The following is a 21896-nucleotide window of genomic DNA, read 5'->3' as shown; positions in this document are numbered from 1 at the left end:
CGAGGTGGGGAAGAGTAGGGAGAGTGTGTTATAAATACGTGAAGAGAATGCGGGGGCAGCTGTCCTGTGCTAAGAATGTCATTGTCTTTCAAAGGCTATCTTAAGAATCACTCTTAAAGATCTTTAAGATCTAAATTTTTCTCCAAGGCTTTGGGAACTAGGGTCATATGTGTGTGTGTGTGTGTGTGTGTGTGTGTGTGTGTGTGTGTGTGTGTGTGTGTGTGAGAGAGAGAGAGAGAGAGAGAGAGAGAGAGAGAGAGAGAGAGAGAGAGATCGTGTTGAAAATTAAAAGGCTCAGTTTTATTTGGGGTAGAGTCAATATCTGATACACAGATATTGGTTTACTAACATGTTAGTAGGTTACTTAATAGAGAGGTTTTTTTTTTTTTTTGCATTTTTTAAAATAAAAATTGCATGCCCAAAGGCACTTAGTTTGTGCAATTGGTCATAGAGCCAGAAATTGTACAGTGGGCACTGGAGGTAGAATTTTGACTATAGGTGTATGAAAATAGAATAACAGGATAACAGAAAAACAGGAGATGATGAGTTCTCTTGTGGCACAGCAGGTTAAGAATCTGGCATTGTCACTGCAGCAGCTCGAGTTGCTGCTGTGGCAAGGGCTCAATCCCTGGCCTGGGTGCAGTTTCCGCATGCTGTGGGCATGGCCAAAACAAACAAACAACAACAAGTAAAACAAAACAAACAAACAAAAAGACCCAGCAGATGCCACAAGGCCAGAAGTTACCTTAAAGCTGAATTTGTTTTACCCAGAGCTGAGGGAAGCAGACACAACTATAGCTTTGTAGGCACATTGTTGTTGGACTAAGGGTATGGCATTTATTAAAAAACACATTCAAAGAATCCATTCTGAGTTTAAAGCCAGATACTTGGTCCTATTTCGAGGAACCCCATCTCTAATACAGAGACTTAGCCACCTTTTATAGAAACCCTCCCAGAGTTAGTTAGTATCCTTGGCAAGTGTTCATTGTTGGGACTGTTCTCTCGGCTCTTGCTAGGTCCTTGGAGAGGGGATTGTTACTTTGATCCCTTTTGATTTCTCAGGTAGTCTTTTAGGATTGACCAGAGAGAAAGGAGAGTTGGCATCTAAAAGTTCTACAGCCAGATGGCAGAGAGATGGGCCATAGCGGCGTCTAGCCTCAGCTCCAGAGACAGAAGGCAGTGTCCTATCAGCCGGCCACAAGTGACACCATCTCACCGAGCTTCCACATCAAGCGACTCTCTCTAAGGGCAAAAACCTGTTCAGTTTTCTGTTAGCATGCTCGCACTCGGTTATTGACCTGTGTGCTGCATGTGTTCAATTTTTTTTAAAAAAAGTATGCCGTGGCAATTCCCTTAGAATCATACTAGGTCTGCTTGACCTGCCCTAAGGAATACTTTCAGAAGCATTATCATATACAATTTATTCTCTTTGTGCATGTGCCAAAGAAGTATAGTTGCAGAGGGAGACAGGTGAGGTGGAGAAGGAAGCAGTGGGATTGGCACAAAACATTAACTTGAATCGCTTTTCAAAGCTTGTTACCACAGTATAGTAAATATGATTAATTGCATAAAGCACAAACTTTTGTTGTTAGCTCTTTAGTCCCCAAATCAAATTATAAGAAGTTATTTACAAGATTTAAATCCTAAAATAAGATACTGAAATTAAAATAATGGGAGCATTATTCGTCTTCTGGGAGCATTATCCCTCACCCCAAATATGGTCCTCATTGTAGGAATGCTATTCCTGTTGTAGAAAGTGAATTTGAAATCTATGAGAATTTATTGAGGAACTCCTGATTGCCTAGTTTCTAAGTTTTAAGAATTTGACAATATCACATTTCACTTACCTTACTGTCTGCCTCCTATCTTACATTTAAGTGTTCATTTAATTCAATCTGTTTTGTTTTGCACTTCTGGAATTTTCTTTTCCCTTGAACTTACTGACCTTTGTCTAGACATTTTGTATTTGGTTGAATGATGCCCTTACAAATAATATTACATAGTGATAGAGATAATCTATGGAATAACAAAGGCTCATTAGTATCTGCCTAATCTGTTTTACCAAAGGCCAGAGCTTGACAAAGAAGATCACAACCTGGTGGATCCTGCTTGTTCCCAGACAAAGCTTGTTGATTTAGCTGATGATATTTGTCGAGTCCATGCAGGTACAAATGGTAATTGGAAATGATCCAAGAGTCCATGCAGGTACAAATGGTAACTGGAAATGATCCAGGAGTCATAAATGTAGAAATTAAATTGCGACACCACTCTTCCAAGGGCTTGGGCCAAAAATGGAGGCGTTATCCTTGCCTTTACTCTTTCTCTGATACTCCCCACCCTGTCAACAAATCCTCTTGGCTCTTCCACTAAAATATGATCCAGAGTCTGGCCTTTTCTCAGCACACCCATTACTTTTAACTATTCCATTCTTAGCCACCATTTCTTTGGTGCATTACTTCAATAGCCTCTTCACTGTAGGGAGAATTGTGAGTGTAAGGTAAAAATGACAGTGAAAGATGGCTACAATATCTCTACATTCCTTTACTTTTCAGGCAGGCTGTATCTAAATTTCTAGCAGAATATTTGATTGCAAGAACCAGAATATTTGACTGCAGAACCTATTCAAACTCATTCAAACTCATTTCCTCATTTACAAGGAAGGAAAGAAAGTGTTGCCAGTTTCACAAGGAATAAGATTTGGGAACTGGAAAGTCAGGAACGGAGACTTTTCTTTCCACCTCGCTAGAGTCACATCTCTGGGTGTAGTTTGTGCATCTGCTCTGTTCTCCTGGATTCCATAGTTGCCTGGGCACTCCCAGATTCCATCTCAGCTCCACATGACGTATTAGTTGAGACTAATTAGCATCTTTGTGACTCAACTCCAAGTTCCCAGAAGATAATCTCTTGGGTTGGCTTACTTTAGATGTCTGCCTTTGATCTGGTCAGTTTAGACCAAGACACATGGTCACCAGATCAAAACACAGTTGCCCAGGTCCAGCATCTCAGCAGGCCCTGGGGACCCATTCAGAAAAGAGGTCATGAAGTAGGCAAACCAACTCATTAACATCCCTACTGCAATTTACAGATAATTTAAATTCAATATTCTATTAAACGGTGTAGTGAATCAATTATTGTCATGCATACATCCTTTGGGACTCAATAAGCGAAAATCAAGTTGATATAAATGAAAGCTAGCAGGTGAGGTTGATTTGGTTTACCTTCCAGAAAGTTTCTGCCAATACAATAGTTTCGCCTTAAAATATTTATTTTTGGTTTCTATTTATTCCTCTCAATCAGCAGCCAGCTGCCCCTGTGAGACCAATAACAGAGCCTTTGTTAGCTAAGTAGCCCTTAAAAAAGCTAATGAAGACTGGCAGATTCAGGAATGCAATAAATTCTGGATCTCTGGCCTTTCATGCCAAATAATTTAATGAACTGCCTATCTTTTTGTGTGTTAATTATTTCTTTTTTGCCTTTTAATTTTCATTGTATTAAGAGAGTACTGTTTAGAGCAGTCCTGCCTCAGCTAAATGTAATATAGCTATTTATAATTTATCAGTAGTATACACTATTATGTCCTCATCTTCTAGTCCATTCTTCAGTAAGCAGGTATGAAAGAATTCCATTTGGGAGAATGTCACTTGTCCAAAGGCAGAAAGCTATTGAATTGTTTGGAAACAGCACACTGATTCATTCATTAAAAATAAATAAATAAATTTTTGTTGAGAGATTTTTATGGGTACAACTGAACCATGTACTAAATTTTAAAATGAATAATATGAATTACTGAATTTTTAATCATTTTATCCTGAACTTTTTTTTTGTCTTTTCTGTCTTTTCTAGGGCTGCATCTGCAGCACACGGAGGTTCCCAGGCCAAGGGTCCAATTGGAGCCATTGCTGCCGGCCTAGGCCAGAGCCACAGCAACACCAGATCTGAGCCGAGTCTGCGACCTAAATCACAGCTCACGGCAACGTGGGATCCTTAACCCACTGTGCAAGGCCAGGGATCAAACCTGCAACCTCATGGTTCAGGATTCTTTAACCACTGAGCCATGACGGGAACTCCAAAACTTTAAATTTCTAATGAATTTTAATTTTAAATCAAACTTCTTAATCTAAAAAAATCAATTAATCAATTGAAACTGACTTATGAGAAACAGCATGAGTTTGAGGATCCGTTATTTTATCTTTGCCTTCATAAAGGTTGATATTTGGGGGCATTGCTTTTTACCCAGCAGAATTATGGATATGTCTCTGAACCAGGAGAGAATGGTTTGTAAGTTCAATAAGTTAACTGAGATTAGTGGATATGCCCCATATTCATCCTCAGGTCTACTTGTCCTCTATGAACCAAAGTCTTGGGAATACTAGGATAAGTTGATAATCTGTTGAGAGGGTCAAGTACAAAAATGAAAACAAAAATTCGGGAGTCAAAAATGGGAGACTGGTTTACATTGGTGTTTTGTTGAAAACGCTTCTACCTCAAGGATAGTTTTTCTATTCTACTATGTGCAACTAATGTCATGCAAACTTTACATCTTTATTGCAGTTTATTCTCACAAAACTCTAGAAAGAAGGTAGTATTAATCTCATTTAACATATGAGGAATATGACCCTAAGATAAGTAAGTAATTTGCCCAAGGTTGCACATATTACCAAGGTCTGGATTGAAATCCATGTCCGGCTAACAGCAGAGCCTAGGGTTTTTCCACTATAAAAGACCTCTCAGCAGGAAACTGTTTCTTCTCCAAAGAGTTCATAATCCAATGAAGACAAATCATCCAACAGATTTATTTTCAAACTAGATAAACAGGTGGATCATAGAATTCTGTGGGGATGTGGTCCTTTCCGCAATTTATACTTATGGAGGCATCCGTCTTTTTAAAAACCTCTCCGGGGAATTCTGATCACCTCCCCAGCTGCCTTACAATGCTCTTTTCCCTCCTCTTCACCTTGTCAGCTCCTCATCACTTGGACTCAACCACAGTGAATTCTCCATTTCCAGGCCTCCAGCCAATTAAATTACCCTCTTCAGTCCTGCTCCTGCATGATTCCATCAATGAACTCATCACATTGTTTCACAATTACTTATTTACTGAGATATGTCCCCTTTTGACTAGGGAGCTTTTTGAAAGCAAGAATTATATTTTGGGGTCTTCAGCACCTAGCACAATGCCTCACACTTAACAAAATGTTTCAGAGAACTAAATTAGTACACAAAAATTTCAGAGCCACTTGGAAATAGCCCAAGAAAAATCTCCAAATTTGCTATATCGTTTGTTACATCGAAGCAATTAACTGAGTAGTTCAGTAAATATTAAACCACAAAACAACTTTATAGGTTTCAGGTGTAAGACATCGTCCTTGGATGAGGAAGCTCCACGGAGAACTACATTTCCCGAAACCCCTGAGGCCCAGGGGTAGTTGGTTTAAGCCCGTCACATCGACCAATACCGGGATGAGAATTTCCCTGAGCGGGCAGGAGGGGACCAATCACAAAGAAGAGGGCGGGTACCTCTGATTTGGGTTCTGAAAACCCTCTGTAGCTCAAGACCATCTTAGGCAGAGAGTTGTTAGCTTGGGAGCTTGTTCTCTCTTTCCACCTCACCCCTACGAATAAAATTAGTCTTCATGGGTTTCCATCCTTCTTTACGTTTTTTCTTAGTTTCTAAATCCTTCCTAATCAAGTACCTCTTCTTTCCATCCACTTTTCTTTATTGAACTCACTCTCCGGAAATGGTACCCGCAGCTCATATGAATCTCTCTGCCTTTTCAAACTTGAGCCAGACATTTGCCTTCAAGCATCTAACTGAGATTATGACAGTGAAGCAGTGGAAAGGTTTGAGCGAAAACTTCATCCTTCCCTCCCTTGCAAGAGTAGAGAAGTCGCTGGGGTCTACTTAGTGGATAATCAGCATTACCTGGCAGATTGGAGGTTCTGAAAATGAGTGTCCGAGCTGTGTTTACCTCCATTCTCGCTCCCGCCCCCATCTCCGCCCACCGTAGCGTCGGGGCAGATATCCAGCCCTGGGGAGGCTTTCCCTTTGGCAGACCATCCCACTCTAGAAGCTACCGGCCACGGCCACGCTTTCCTCCCTCTGGGTTTATCTCCTTTCCTAGTACCTCTCTAAGTCTGCCATCCTCTTACCACAGACATAACCTTTGTCTAGACGCACTTTTTCGAAATCCAAAGCCAAATCAATCCAAAACAAAGCCCATCAATAAAGCAGCAACAGCGATATTGCAGCCAGTAGCCGGGAGTGTGTACCTCATTAAAGGGTGAGAGCATAAACCCCCGCTTTAATGACCGAATCTGAAATAAAGGTTTCCTGCTACTCGTTAGTCGTCAACATTTTTACTATCCCAGCTGCAGGAGAAGCAGCTGCATCCTCTAGCAGGGCGATTGAGATGGGAGAAATTTAGCCGCGGTCTGGGATTTTCGCAGAGGATAATTTAAGCCCCAGCTCCACTCTGGCGGCGGAGGAGGGGGAGGTGGGTGCGCGCTGCGCGCATGCTCAGGAGCCCCCGTCCGCGGAGGCCCAGCTGCCACCACCGCCGCGGCGGGCGCTGTAACCGCGGCTGCCGCTGCTGCTCGGAGCGGGCGTTGGCGCCGTGTGTCGAGGCGCCCTGTCAGGCGAAAGGGAGCTGCCGGGAGGGAGCGCGGGCGGCGGCGGCGGCGCCTGAAGAGGGCAGCCGGGGCTCAGAAGGAGCGAGGGCGGGCCGATCTAGCGGCGGAGGAGCGAGGCGGAGAGCGCGGGGACCCACCCCGGGCGCCCTGCGTGCGATGCCCGGCGGGCAGAGGCGCTGAGCGGCAGGGAGCCGGCGCGGCGGCCGCGGACCGAGAGCCGGCGACCCCGGGGAGGAGGAGAAAGAGCAGGAGCGGGAGGAAGCGCCGAGGGACTGCGGGGCCCGGGCGGGCGTGGAGCGGCGGGGCCGCGGGCCATGGACGCGGCGGCAGCGGCGGGGGCGAGCCGGGGTGGCGGCGCGGCGCAGAGTAAGCCCGCGGCCAGGTGAGGCTGGGCGGAGCGGGCTCCGGGCGCCGCCGCCACTGCTGTGCCGCCGGGCCGCGGAGCGAGGCGGCGGCGGCGGCGGCTGAAGCGGCGCCACAGCAGCCGCGGCGAACAGCGGCGGCCTCGGAGGAAGAGGGTCGCCGCCCGGGGCTCTGGTGACCGCGGCTCTCTCGTCGTCGCAGTATTTCCTGTCTGGATTATCTTTTGCTTCTCCCCAGCTGCCTCCTTCCCCTCACACTCCCACTCCCTCCCACTCCTCCGCGTCCTCGCTGGAAGCTGCCCTCGGCCCGGGCTCGTCCCCCCTCCACGCCGGGGGACGCTCCTTACCTCCCCTCCCGGGCTGCGGGGGAACCCCGCCGAGACCATGAGGAAATTCAACATCAGGAAGGTGCTGGACGGCCTGACCGCGGGCTCGTCCTCGGCCTCGCAGCAGCAGCAGCAGCAGCACCCGCCTGGGAACCGGGAGCCCGAGATCCAGGAAACGCTCCAGTCCGAGCACTTCCAGCTTTGCAAGGTGAACGGAGCGCGCAGTCCCGCGAAAATTGGGGTCGTTTTAGGGGCAGCTCGGGCTTTACGTGCGGGTGCGAGGTATTGAGCGCCGATAACAATCCTACCTCGAATAAAGGGCTCGCTCGTCTAGCAAACATTTGCTCGGTGAGCTGTGTTGATTGACATCATCTTACTCCTTTTCGTTGATTTTTTACACGTGCAGCAGTCGTCTCAACATTGCTTCTAACCTGTTAAAGTGACCTTTAATTCATATTCTTAGTCTTGTGCCTTTTTATATTTTAGCATTTTAATATCTAATTCACCAACTTCCAAGTTTCTTTTGGGAGCGGTGCCAATTGCATATTGTTTACCAAACAGCCAAGCCTGTTCAACTAGATATTTTGCTTATTACTTTCCCTTTAAAATGTGAAAGGAGGCTTAAGATATGAAATCACAGGGTCCTTCTATCATGGTGTTTGGTTAAAAAGTTAGAACTGTGATTTTTTTTTGCTTGTTAATGGCACGACAACTGTCACAGCAGTCTGTAATTCAGAAAGAATGATGCAGCGAATTAATTCACCAGCTGCTCAATGAGAAATACAAACTTGTGTTGGTCTTAATATCTGCCTTCCTCATAAATACCAGGCGCGTTCCTAAGTCAGAGTTTCTTAAAAGAACGTAATACACTTTTTTGCCCTCGTGTCCTAAAATTACTAAGGATTTAATAGTAAATTGCAAAATATATGCTTTATTTATTTTCATTGTTACACTTGGAAAATGTTGAGATAGATGTTTGCTAACTGCTTTACTGAATCCTTCCCTAAAGTAATTATGACAGCATTTCCTTAGCAGTTCTTGGCATTTGGCATCCAAAGTCATGATGAAGTTTATACGCTTGAAATAAAGCATGAATTGCATTTTAAAATGAATTTACAGAATTTTTGACCACTGCAAACTTTATTAATTTGTTCTCAGGCAGAATAGAATATTAAGAAATTTTCTTCTATAGAATGCCAGTATGATAGAAAAATAGAAATTAAGGTGTAGCACTAAGATAGATTTGGGGGGGGTCACAAATTTGGGGGTGTCAGGTTTAACTTGCATAAGTTTTGTTTAATGTAAATTTCATAGTTTTTTAAAGCAGTGCATGTGTATGTTTTTTGCATCAATTATAGTTGGTTCTAGATTCTAATGCCTCTACTGTTCTTGTTCAAAAATTTTGCTTCCTGCCTTGGTTGCTGTGATGTCACTTGCCCATCCCTAGACTGTTCGCCATGGATTCCCCTATCAACCCTCAGCCCTGGCTTTTGATCCTGTACAGAAGATCCTGGCAGTGGGAACTCAGACTGGTGCTTTAAGGCTGTATCCTTTAATTTAATCTTTTTTTTTTTTTTTTTTTTTAACTTGTACCATATTTTCTGTAGTCTTTCTGTGTTGCTGATTAGTTGCTTTTCCTGTTGCATTCCAAAGAAATAGTAGGATCAGGTATTATGTGAAATCATGCAGTAGTGTCTTTTCCCATGATTCTACATATATTCAGGTTGTATGTTGCTATTCAGTTCTCAATTTATAGTAGCTAAACATGTATCTACATAGAGTTCTGAAGTTTTGCTGTAGTAAGTACTGTCTTTGCAAGGAGGCAGACGTTTCTAATGGGAAATATATCTGCTTGTACTAGTGGACCTTTAAACGGAACTAGGTTTAAAGACAGTAGCACAGGCACATTTTATTTGCTTTTTAAAAATACTGTGCACAGTCAGTGTTAGAATTGTGACCTATTATTCTAATGAATTAGAAGTTGAAGTGGAATTTGGTTGTTTGTGACTCTAGACAAATCATTAGAAAACATCCATCGAGAAAAATCATTCCATCTAGAAAAACATTGGAAAACAAATTTATTTCGTGTAGGTAGTTACAAAGTGTTGCTATTTCTAGAAGTTGTAGAGATCATTTTCTTAGTATAATGCAAAAGGGTAAGTGTACTCTCTAGATAGGTTTTTCCCTTTCATGGTCTACATTTGTTATGTAAAAACTGTTAGCCTGGCTGTACTCTCAAGTATTATTATGGAGAGAATTATTTTTCTTGGTTTATGCATGAACTATGATAGTTTTGTCATAGTGCGTTTTTCCAAATACCTACTCATTCTTCAAGATCATTTTTTTAGTTTGAACAATGGAGAATACTTCATAATTCTTCTTTTAACTATTTAACTTGAAATAAAATTGGGTAAATGTCATAGTAAAAGTAAACATTCTTAATCTAAATGATCTTATTTTTAAACTTAAACATAAAATTTTGAAAACAAAAATGCTTTGTTTATCCCTTTGGAGGATATCTGCTTCCTACATATTTTTGAAGTAATGTGTTGGTAATAAATAGAAAAAAATAGCACTAGATACAAACACGGAGGAGCAGGGAATTTTATCCCCTACATTTTAGGTTTATCTGGCATCTGAGCAAGGGGAGGGGAGCCTGCTTTTGAGTTAAACATGTGCCTTACATTTCCTATAATCTTTTAAAATCCTCATTTCGCAGTAGTGCTGCATATGGTATCAGCATGTGCCTCAAGTTTCATTTGTGATTAGTGTGCTGTGTTTAGTGTGTTATGTTCAAAATGCTTATGAAAGTTTTCATTGGACTGTGTTACTAAGTGAAGTCAGTCATTCATAGTAAATACCAGTAGTGCACTCCTATCAATTAAAACGGTAAAATCTGACCAGGTTAGATCTGAATCCGTGAATTTCTAAATGGTTCTTGCCCAAATATTTAGATAGTTGATATTTTGGGCCTCAATTGTTTAGATACTTTTATTCCTATATCCGGTGATCAATACCTTCTAGTTTAGGGTTCCTATTTTAGTCTTGTGAAGATGAGAATAAAATTAACTTTGGCAATGTGAGTACTAAAATTAATTTTGGTAGTGTGGGTGCTAAGTATTCAACAAAACTGTATAATGACAAAACTGTGTAATGACAAAAGTAGTGTGTTGTTGGCTCTAGATGGACTATTTAGAAATGAAAAGCAGATTTGTTTTTGTTGTTTCCAGTAAGAGTATCATCTCTGGACTAAAAGGAAAAGTTGATCAGTTATTTTTAGATTATTTTGCTTTTCTTTTAAATGGGTTTTACTATTTTCTCAATCAAGACTCAGTGTGGTCCTAATTTTCTTATGGTACATAACTTTTTTTTTAACAGCCAGTCTGCTCCTTTTATAATTTAATGTAATTTTAGGTACCACAAGCAAGGCTGATTTTATAAAACTAAATATTTTTCTTACACAAGACTTTATACCCCTAATACATTTGATAATTAGTAAATTGCTCAGAAGTTAAAATGTTAGGCTTAATGTTAATTACCAAATAAAACCAAGGATGAAGTGTACAGAATCGTCACTTATGTCTTTTTCTTTTTTACATGTTTTTATAGTTAATATACTACATGAAATGTGAACCTGTAATTTACAATTCTATTCAGTTTTTGGTTTTTTTTTTTTTTTTTTTTTTTTTTTAGACCCTCTTGCTATATTTAGAATGATCTTAGAGCAATTTGCCAAATATATTTCTATTTTCCCTTTTTATGATACTTACATAAATATTCTAGCATGATAAATTGGTTTGTCTACCAGTAATACAACCTCATCATTCCTTCTGTTAGGTTTAAGTAGGAGATAAGTTTATGAGCTTTATTACGGCTTTGAGTTATAGAAAATGGCTAAGACCTTTTTATTTTTATCTAATTTCCACATACGTGGTTTAAGATATGTTAGTTTTTCTGTTCTTTGTTTTTTCGAAAGCTAGATAACTAAAGTTTATTTCTAAGCTCCATGTTAGTTTAATGTGCAGACTTTGTTCTATTGCTGTTGCTCTTTTTACCTTTTTCACGATTGCAATTGGTTTTAGTTCTTTTATTTTGCTCTTATATTAGACCCTTGTAGCCTGTAATACATTTATCCTAAAAGATGTCTTTAGAGCAGAAATATACTTGTAAATAAATTCTTTTAACTGTGGAGCCTAGTGGAGGTATTCACAGTGGGATTGGGCTATTAGAATTTGAATTGCATATCTAATATGACTAATAGGATGTCTTCCTAAATGTTGCAGGATAAACTAATTTACCTATTTTTTGGTTAGGAAGATAATGATGTGAAATTTACATCTGATATCTAATGTTTGTAGACAGAAATTAGTGAAAATCTGAATTCTTAAAAACAATCCATAGTGAGGCAAGGTAAATTTAATGTATTTGCTACATTAATGTATAGCAAATGACTGATATTATTATAAACATGCTTTATTATAAACATGCTTTATGTTCAACCTTGCCTTCTGGAATGAATATGAGATTGGAACGAACTTATTGATAGGAAGCAGGTAGGCGGAGTTTTATATGCCAAGTCTTAACAGTAGTGATGTGATTTAATTATCTTAATTCTCCTCCTTTTACCATGTAGAAAAAGGTGCAGTTTGATTCTTCTGAGGAATCTAGGGATCTGAAATATTGGAATAAAATAGTCATCTATTCTCATATGAAATAAGTAAAAGGGAGAAAAAGGTTCTAACCACAAGAAGGAAGGCGTTTCTAGTAATACTGCTGTTATCCTTATCTAGACTTCTGGTTTACTAGTATATTTTTGAAATTTCTCCATAGTCTGTTGTAACATGGGCTATCTTGGTCTTTTTTTTAAGGTATTTTTGTTTAAACACAATGAGGTAGTTTTATGTATTAATATTTCAAGGACTAAGCCAAAAAAATGGAGTTTCACATTTACTGAATTTTTATAAAAATCTTGAGTTTTTAAGTATCAAATATTTAAGGACCTCATTTATTATCTTCCTAATTTGTGGAAAATGCAGTAGCGGTTTCTACTTTGATAAGGTATGGACTCGTCTTTTAAAATACAGTGTAATGTTGCTGAATGCAGGCTTACAAAATGATTTCTGTACTTTTCTGATCATTTAATAAGCACTTCATTGTTAACATTTGTTTATGAATTGTGGCCTGATTTCTTGTTGGTGTCTTGCCACTAAAGAATTATGTCTGTGAGTTAGTGTTTTGTTTTTTTCCCTAACTTTTAAGATGAAGATGCTATATTAGACGATTTCTTCAAGGAACAACTCTTGAGATTCTAAGTAGTTATATGTCATAGGTATGCAAAAGAAATGAAAATAAGAGTCTTACCTTCAAAAGGTTTCCAGTCCTAGCTAAAGGACTAGAATTACATAAATGTAATTGAAATTATAATTACTTAGGGGTCTACTGACATGGCACTACTGACATGGCACAAAGTCAAATTACAGGTAACTTGACTGCATATGATATTTCTGCACATTAGTAGATGAGGATTCAGCATGGCAGGGGAGGAGTAGGAAAAGTATTCTAGGCAAACAGTGTCGGTAAAAGTAGAGAAAAGGGAATCATGGTAGTTAAGAGGAATACTATAGAGGTTGGAATTGTGATCCTAATTGAGTTGGGGGAAGAAATAAGAAGTCAGTTGGTGGGAAAACCTTGAATGTTAACCTGAGTTATCTGGGTGTTTCTCAGTGAGGAATCATTGTAGTTATCTAAGGACATACGCTGTCAGGAAGACAGTGTGATTTTTAGGCTGACTAATAGGGCAGTGGTGTCTTGGATGAAAAGAATAGGCTGAGGGAACCTAAATATGTAACTGTTACTCCGTTTGTGAGGTGGATCCAGGGCAGGGGCAATGGAATGGGAACTGGAGAAGGACTTGACTTCTTTTTATCCAATCCTGGGATAACTAAAGATGATGGCGAAATTTTCAGATCCTTCACTGAGGCAGTTAGAAGACAGAAATGGAAAACTCGGTGAAGAAGGTGGCAGAGTAATGTTGAGCTTGGGATTATGTCATCTTTTACACTATTCCCATTTTGGGAAGGTAGCCTAGACTTATTTTACCTTGAGAACTTGATACACTTTTACATTTGATTTCCTTTGGGTTGATCATTGGTGACTTCCTGGACTTTGTGATTGAATTGAACTGGTTTAAAGTCACTGTTAGCTGTTGGGCTTTGTCCATTTGTCCTAGGTCGGTGTCTCTCGGTTGTGCTAGCGTTTGGGGCTGGATAATTCTGTGGGTTTGTCCAGCACATTCAGCTTATTTAATATTTCTGGCTCCCATTTACTCAATGCCAAAGTTGTTTCTGCTGTCATTGTGGCAACCCAGATGCCCCCCCTGCCCATCCTTCCAGGTGCTTCTGCTTGAGAACCATTACACTTTGTCCTAGTCTTCACCAGTTAAGTGGGAATAATAACCCTACCTCACTCATGAGGTGAGCATCAGGATTAAATGCAATAGTATGTATGTGTAGTTTTCAAGACTATGCAAGCACTGCTGTGGGGACTATTCAAGATGCTATAAGTGAGAGTTTTTCTGAAGGCCCCTTAGCTGTGCACCTATTGACTCATTCATAATCCAGGTCAGTAGATACAGAAGTGTAAACCTTTGTTTACAAAAAGGAGCCATGAAAAAGCATGTGAAACACACTTTTTTCATTGTTGAAACAGCTCACATTGAATACTAAGATGTTTGGTGGTTTTTCCTTTTATAATAAAGTCAGTAGGTAGTCTTGCATCTTAAACTCGAGTTTTAATTTTGTTTCTTGTTTCGTTAAATACTTGTAGAGGGCAATGCCGGGTACTGTATAGAAATGCCTTAATTTCATTTATTTTTGTAGCTAATGCAGCCTTTGAAGAAAAGGTCTTAAAGTAATGTTTTTGCCTTCTTTAAAATGGCTGTGTTCTTTTCAACCACAGGTTTGCAAAATTGCTATTTATATGTGATGAAATGATGTATGTTGAAGTTTATTACACTCTGGAGGTGATAAATGATTGTTTAATGATTTTGTACTATAAAAGCATTGGAATGTTTGATTATGCTGCTTATTAATTTTATTTTATAAAACATAATTATAATATTGGTGAAAATGTTTGGAAATAGATTTTTTTGTTCGAAGTAGTTAGTAAAACAGTTTAGCTAGGATGTAGCCAAATTTGTATTACTCTTCTCACCATCCTTTAGTTCATAGAAGAATTCTAGTCATTTGGAATTCTAGCTGTAGAGGAGAAACAAGGACTTTGAAATATTTTTGACTTTTCAACTCAGCTCTTCAGTAAAGAGCACTTTGTATAAAAGGGAGAATGAGTCCTATGTCAGCCATAGGTTGTGATTCTCAGCATGGATTACTGCAGCAGGAAATAGCAGTCATCTACTAGATTTAGCAATCTCAATTGCTTTAATGTTTCATCCTCTTGTTTCATTTTCAAGAAATTTTGACAGAATACTGTAAACCAAGTATAATAGAAAAAATAAAAATCATTGTATAAAAAAATTTGCACACTAGCCCTGTTTACTGTGTAACTTTTTTGTTTTTATTTTGGGGCTGTGGATGGATGGGACAAGGGGTCGTGGGGGGAAGAATCACTGGGAGAGCTTATTCCTCATTGTTCTACACTGGGCCATGTGTTTAGTGAGTCCTTAGGTCTAAGAATACTTTTTTTTCCCTGTTAAAATAATCCTTTAAAGCCCAGTGCCTTTTGTCTGTGTATTTTTGATTTAATTCCATTTCTGCTTCTACCTATGTAGCCACCTACTTAATTTAACATTTGAAGTCTAAATTTCTACATTACCATCATTTACATGTAATATCACAGTTGTCACATGTTTAAAACCAGACCTTTTGTAAATTATAGCTGTAATATTGAACAGTATTTTTCTTTTAAAATAAACTGTCAGAAAACCTTAAGCATATGAAAAGATGGAGTAGAGTCCCTACGAGTGCCTGTCAGAATCAACCAGTATCCTCTGCCTTATAAAGAGTCCAGAAATTGGACAGTGGTCAGTGTACAATTAAAAAATCAAAATGGAAGGAACTAACATATTCTTAATTGATCAACTTAGTATGTTCTCTACTAAAGACCGTATAGAAAATGAGTGTGTATGTGTGCATACAGTTGAAGTAATGAAGATCTCAATCTTGAGTTCAGGAGTCAGCAAACTTTTTCTGTAAAGGCTAAATCACACATGTCTTGGCTGTATTGTCTCTTACGCGAATGCTCAGCTCTGCCTTTGTAGCACAAAAGCAGGGGTGGACAGTATGTGAAGGAGAGAGTGTAGATGTGACAGTATAACTTTATTTATAAGATCAGGCAGTGGGCTGCTTTGGCCCACAAGCTAAAGTTTACCAGTCCTGGCTTTAGTTTATTAGGCTGCCTTGCTTTTAAATCAGAAAGGAATGCCCAGGAAAGAATTACTGACCTTTTTGTACTTGCCTGAATTATGCTTGCATATCTGCAAAGTTTAATCTTTTAGTCATAAATAGAAAAAATATTTTAAAGATTCAAATGATCCATGGGTATTGCTATACACCAAGTTAAATTACTTTCGTATTTTTTTTTATCCCGTGAAAGGGGCATTATTTTTCTGATGAATTATAATTAGTATGATAATGAAGATAACTGATTAGGCATCCTTTGGGGGCAGTTCAGTGATCAATTCTCTTATTTAAATATTCAGCTCGTTTGAGACCTTTACCTCCTAATTTTATCGTTTGTAGTTTTTACCTAATATTCTTATTTATAATTACATAGAGATATGTAGAAAACATTTAGGTATTTTTTGAAAGTGTAAGCAGTTTTGAAGATATTGTGATTCTTTAGATGTCTGCAAATTGTGACTAAAAATAGCTCAATTTCCCTGGTGAAAGAAAACAACCTGAAAAATGTATTAACAACAAAAACAAAAAAATCAAAGTCCTTAGAAGTAAATTTAAATGCATGGTCAACCTTCTTTTAGGAGTCAGGTGTATTGCTTGCCCCTTCTTGGAAAGAATGTAGGTGGTACTTTAATGGAAACCTGAAAGTATATACACTGCCAAATTTTCAGAGTTTCTCATTGCTTATATCACTTTTTAGTAGCAGTAATTATAAATATAACTTTATTCAGTAGGTAAGGCTGATTTCTACTTAGTTTCATTTCTCCAGCTGGTGTTTTAGTCCTTTTAGAAGTTGTTCTGTAAGACAAATGAAATGACATTCTGAGCATATTTCTTTATTGGTGTCATTTAAAAATGGGCATTGATTTAGAATAACATTGCCTTAAAATGGGGAAGAATGTAAAGGTTTTTAACTAAAAAATAGCTAAGGTTTTTGGTTTTATCTTAATCTTCATTTGAAAATTAGAGTTTGCTTAACACATGATGTTATTTGCAAAATGTATAGTCTTAGAAATTATATGGTAATTATTGTTAAAAGATTTTTTTTTTTAATTAGGGATTTTTTTTTTTTTTTTTTTTTTTTTTTGGCTTTTGTAGGGCCGCTCCCACGGCATATGGAGGTTCCCAGGCTAGGGGTCTAATCGGAGCTGTAGCTGCCGGCCTACACCAGAGCCACAGCAACATGGGATCCAAGCCGTGTCTGTTACCTACACCACAGCTCATGGCAACGCCGGATCCTTAACCCACTGAGCAAGACCGGGGATGGAACCTGCAACCTCATGGTTCCTAGTCAGATTCGTTAACCACTGCGCCATGACAGGAACTCCAATTAGGGATATTTTTATAATAGGTTTTGGTCATGTTCCCCTTTGAATAAGTGCTCTCTGGAACATGTGACACTGTTTCTGGAGAGGTCGTCTGTTGAAGAGTGATTAATCCTACCCTTTCCTGAAAGTACATAATCTTTTCTTGTAATAGCAATACCTCTGCTTTTTTCACGGCAGTGCTCTGCCAGAGGTGACTGTAAATCTAGTGGCATCAGCTTTTGCAGTGCTTTCTGCAAATTGCTTTCCTTTTGTGTATTTTCTTCTTTTTTGTCTTTTGAAAAGGAGAAAAAAGTGTTGAGGCAGATTTTCCATCTATTCAGTCTCCCTACTATATTTTTCATAATGTGTTTTATTTTTCTTTTAAAATTCACTTTGCCATTCTTGAGCAAAGAACTTAGCCATTAAGCATCTGAGAATGGATGGTGGGATAAAAGATTGTTTTTACTTGATATGTGAGAATGTATGTTCCTTCTTGTTTCTTTAACCCAGACCGCTATTATTTATGACTATATTTCATAGTTGACTGAGCAAGTGGTTCATTTAAAACTATATTTATGTATCAAAAGCCATTCTGAAGAATTGCCTATGATAATAAATATAATTCATTTTGACCTCTTTATAGTCAATCCTAATTCCAAAACAGTAGATAATATGAATATTTTTTAACCTCTCTGTTAAAAAAATAATAAATCCTTACTCAGAATAATAGTGGAAGATATAACTAGAGGCCTATTTCAACATAGTTAATGCTATAATTATATTTTAGTCTAGATACTGCAATTACCTTGTTTTGATGTTGTTTCATTCACATGAAAAGAAATCAGTTGACTGACATAATTTTTCAAGTACCACTGGGCATTTTCTGTAAAATATTACAGTTGTGTTGGGTTAAGGAGGTTTTAAATGTTGACCTAAGTAACTTTCCTGGTTAATTGTAGCATTTTGTTAAACTTTTACTGTAGAAAGTGTGCACGTTATAAAAGTTGTGCTTAAATAGAAGACAGGCAGAATGTTAGAATTGTGAGTGAGTGGTAAAAATTATGTCCACCCATATGATCGTGAGAATGTGGCTAGCTTTATTTCTTAATATACTAATTTTTTAGTAGGCTTTTTAGAGATTTTTGCTTCATAGCAAAATAAAGCAGAAAGTACAGATTTTCCTTATACTGCTGTTCCCACTTGGCACATTATCAACAATCCCAACTAGAGTGGTACGCTTGTTACAGTAACGAACCTATGTTGACCCATCATCACCCAAGTCCATAGTTTCTTAGGGTTCACTCTTGGTGTTGTACATGCTGTGGGGTTTTTGTTTGTTTGTTTTTCTTTTGTGGCCACACCCACAGCATGTGAAAGTTCCTCCGCCAGGGATTGAATCTGAGCTACAGCTGTGACCTGTGCCACAGCTGTGGCAGTGAGGGATCCTTAACCCACTACACCACAGCGGGAACTCCACCCATCCTACTTTTTAATACCTGCCACAGGGAAAAAATGTACTTTTACATTTTGTTTGGATTCTGATTTTGAGGAAAGCATATTAAATAACTATCTTGATGGTGCATTTTTCAAAGCAGAAGTTTTTGATCAAGTCCAGCTTTTTTTTTTTTTTTTTTTTTTTTTTTTTTTTTTTTTTTAGGGCCATACCCACAGCATATAGAGGTTCCCAGGCTAGGGGTTGAATCAGAGCTGTAACTGCTGGCCCACACCACAGCCACACCATATCTGAGCCACATCTGTGACCTACACCACACAGCTCCCAGCAACGCTGGATCCTTAACCCACTGAGCAAGGGCAGGGATCGAACCTGCATCCTGATGGATACTAGTCAGATTTATTTCCACAGAGCCATGGCAGGAACTCACTTTTTTTCTTTTATGGATGGTTCCTTTGATGTTGTATCTAAAAAGTCATTGCCGTATAAAAGGTTATCTAGGTTTTCTCTGTAATAGGAGTCTTACAGTTTTGTGTTTTACATTTCAGTCTACTATCCATTTTGATAATTTTTTTTGTAAAGGGTATAAAGTCTGTGTCTAGATTCAGTTTTGGTGGGTGGTAAGGGGAAAGGAAGCACTTTGTAGTCCTATGATCAGATCTTAGGCTTTTCCTTTTAGTGAGCCCATGTGTCTGATTTGTGAACTTCACAGGTGCTTCTCAGTTCTCCTGTCCCCCCAGTTCCCCCAGATGTGTTAGGATTGCAAGAATGGGTTGGTGTTGGATATTTTCCTTCCTTTAGGTCAGTTAGATTTCTGGTTAAACCCCCAGCAGTTTAGGCTCTGGTTAGTTTCTTCTGAGGGCAGACCTTATTATGAACAGAATGCTCCAGTGTATTTAAAAATGTTGCTTTCACCTTTCCAGATCCTGGAAGTAGGAGGGGGTTTTTCACACATGGTCACTGTGAGAACCTGGTAGAGCTCACTGAGGTAAAACTCAACTGAAGTGTGGGAAACCCCCCCACCCCCGTCCCCTATGACTGGGTCCACCTAGAGTTTCTAACTCTCAGACTTGTCTACTTTAAACATCCAGCAATTCATCAGTTACCGTCCAGGTTTTCCTACCCTAGCATTGATTTCCTGCCAAGCTGTCTGCTGGTTGGTTTGTTTTGGTAGGTTGCAATTCTCTGTATGGGCCTGTCTCTGCAGTTTTGAGAGCAGCCATTTGTTCTATGGCATCCCTTGTCATAAATCTAAGAAGAGTTGTTGATTTTTAGTTCTGCTTTTTACTAGTAGGATGGAGTGACAGCTTCCGAGTTTCTTTATGTGCTGGTCCATAAACCGGAAGTATGTGTTTTTATAGATGAAAAATATGTGATCTTCAAAAAGAGGTTTTTAAGTTGATATTAGTCAGGTAGGTGAAAATTAGAGTAGGGGTACAGTACCATAAAAGTGAAAATAATCGCTGTCTGACAAAGGTTCTGTTTTGCAAATATGTTCCCATGTCATAAAATGCAAAATAAATGCTTTTTACTAGATTGAACTTTGGTAAAGACTTAAGTTCTTGTTTTGAGCATATTCCTACCAAGTTGATTTAGAACTAGTTCAGATGGAAGTAGCAAATTTTTAGAAGTTTGGAAAGTAAGACCTATAATGAATGGTCTTATATATAAGTTTAAGTATAAATATATATATTTATATATATAAATAATTCATATATATGAATTCATATATATATGAATTTTGTGGAAGATGCTTCTTAATCTAAGCACATTTTTGAGGCACTGTTTTATTTCAACTCCACAAATCATTCTCATATATAGCTGTGGTTGAGGAAAACTGGAAAACCATGTGGGCAAAAGTATAGATTTCTTTTCTTTAAATATTCCGATTCAGTGTGTCTGGCCTGGGCTTTGATGTGTTTAAATTTTCTTAAACATTGATGGATAATGTAGAGCCAGAATTGAGATGTACTGGTTAAGTGTTTGCTAGGCAGGGCAGTAATATTTTAGTGAGGCAGATGGTAGATAAGAACCATGTTCAATACAGTGTATATAGAGAGGCTGTCCTTTTAAAGCAGTTTATAGCATCTTGAGACTTGTGGTATAACCGTGGGGAAATAAGCTGACATTTTGCTCCACCATTGCCTTTGCAGACAAGGCTGTGAGACTGTGATGTATTAAGTTATTTATGAAGATGAAAAGGAACTGGAATTCTAGGTTTGAATTACTCTTCTTCCTAACAGTATATCATTGGACATGAGAACCAGCAATTAAAAAAAAAAAAAAAAAAAAAAGGTAGATCTAATTATTTAAAAAGTCTAGCCTGAAACTTGCAAGTGACCTTCCCACTGATCAGGGGAAGGAGGCAGGCCAAGCATTTTACAGATGAGAAAATTACATATGGGTTGTCCTACCACAGATCAGTTTACATATTTACTTTTTTTTGGTAATTTGCTACTTTTAGAAATTTTATTTTTTTTAAACAGGTTGTGTTATCTTTATTACAACAAATGTATGTTGCCCCTTTATTTGTTGCCGTCCATTTATTCTTCAGAACAGTATAGAATAACAAAGAAATGCAAAACTTCCATATATTTGATTTGTTGTTTATGTTACCAGAGTAAATGGTAGAGTTGGTCTAAGAGCTCATCCTCTTCTCATTTTAAGAATGCTTTCATCAATATTCTTTGACCACATTATGGGAGTATTTAGATTTTAACTTTGTTATTGAAAAGTAGTCACATTAAGGTGCAAGACTTAGGCCGTTAGAAATAATCAATCATCCATAGTTCAGAGCCAGTTCAGAGTAGACAACTTGAAAGTTTTCTAGAATAAAGAGGTATGTATTACCCTGTTTGTTCAAGTCTAGGAATGTACTAAAAGAAGTGGTAACAGAAGTTAGTGAAAATCTTCAGGTTTTCTAATGAATTAAAATTATACTTAGGTTTTATATCTTTACAGCAGCAGGAAGGAGCAGTTTACCTTCAGAAGTCTTTCTTGGTTTGTTACCAGAGTATCTGCTCAAAGAAAGGTTCCTTCACAGTATATTACGTAATTAAATGTGGGATAATTTATTACTCATTGGTTCATAAAAAATATCCATATTCTCATTTTTAAACTTTGCAGGATATAAATGTATTTCCAGAAACTGCAACAGACATCAAAGTTCTCCAGTTGCTTTCTATTTTATATGTACTCCAGTCTTCCATTTTTAGGTTGGAAAATTGATTTATGTCACTTCTGTGGCTATTGGAATAATGCTAGTACTTTCTTTGCTTTTTTCCTCATTGATAGGAATTGATAAACAGATTCTCTGAGAAGATAGATAATCTTTAAAGATCTTAATAATTTACCAAGTATACCATCTTGATTTTACCACATAAGAGTAGAGGTTGTCAAAATAT

The 21896-nt window shown here is 38.4% G+C and overlaps 1 protein-coding gene and 1 long non-coding RNA gene across 17 annotated transcripts in view; one reads left to right on the top strand and one right to left on the bottom strand.

Moving 5' to 3' along the window:
- LOC102160169 (uncharacterized) overlaps window positions 1-7650 on the bottom strand; it is a 426691-nt gene extending 419041 nt beyond the window's left edge. For 6 of the 8 annotated variants that reach the window (XR_014845125.1, XR_002338311.2, XR_014845124.1 and 3 more), the window contains exon 1: window positions 7340-7650. This is a non-coding gene — a long non-coding RNA (uncharacterized LOC102160169). Of the gene's footprint in view, window positions 1-5923; window positions 6003-7339 lie in introns of those variants that run through there. The other 2 variants (XR_002338317.2, XR_002338315.2) reach the window with 1 other exon arrangement.
- Window positions 6536-21896, top strand: part of STXBP5 (syntaxin binding protein 5) — a 167918-nt gene continuing 152557 nt past the window's right edge. For all 9 annotated transcript variants that reach the window (XR_014845087.1, XR_014845093.1, XR_014845085.1 and 6 more), the window contains exons 1-2: window positions 6536-7526; window positions 8766-8863. Coding sequence is in view for 5 of the 9 variants with exons in the window: in XM_085024332.1 (XP_084880458.1) it covers window positions 7377-7526; window positions 8766-8863 (248 nt within the window). In the remaining 4 variants the exon portion in view is untranslated. The remainder of the gene's footprint in view (window positions 7527-8765; window positions 8864-21896) is intronic.

This window comes from Sus scrofa, chromosome 1, assembly GCF_054392235.1.
Source record: "Sus scrofa isolate SSC_HxYL_T2T_F1_AM1 chromosome 1, Sscrofa_HxYL_maternal_Yorkshire_Landrace_v2.0, whole genome shotgun sequence".
Taxonomy (NCBI): Eukaryota; Metazoa; Chordata; class Mammalia; order Artiodactyla; family Suidae; genus Sus; species Sus scrofa.
The sequence above is the reverse complement of the archived record's forward strand: the minus strand, read 5'-3'. Positions and strand labels throughout refer to the sequence as shown.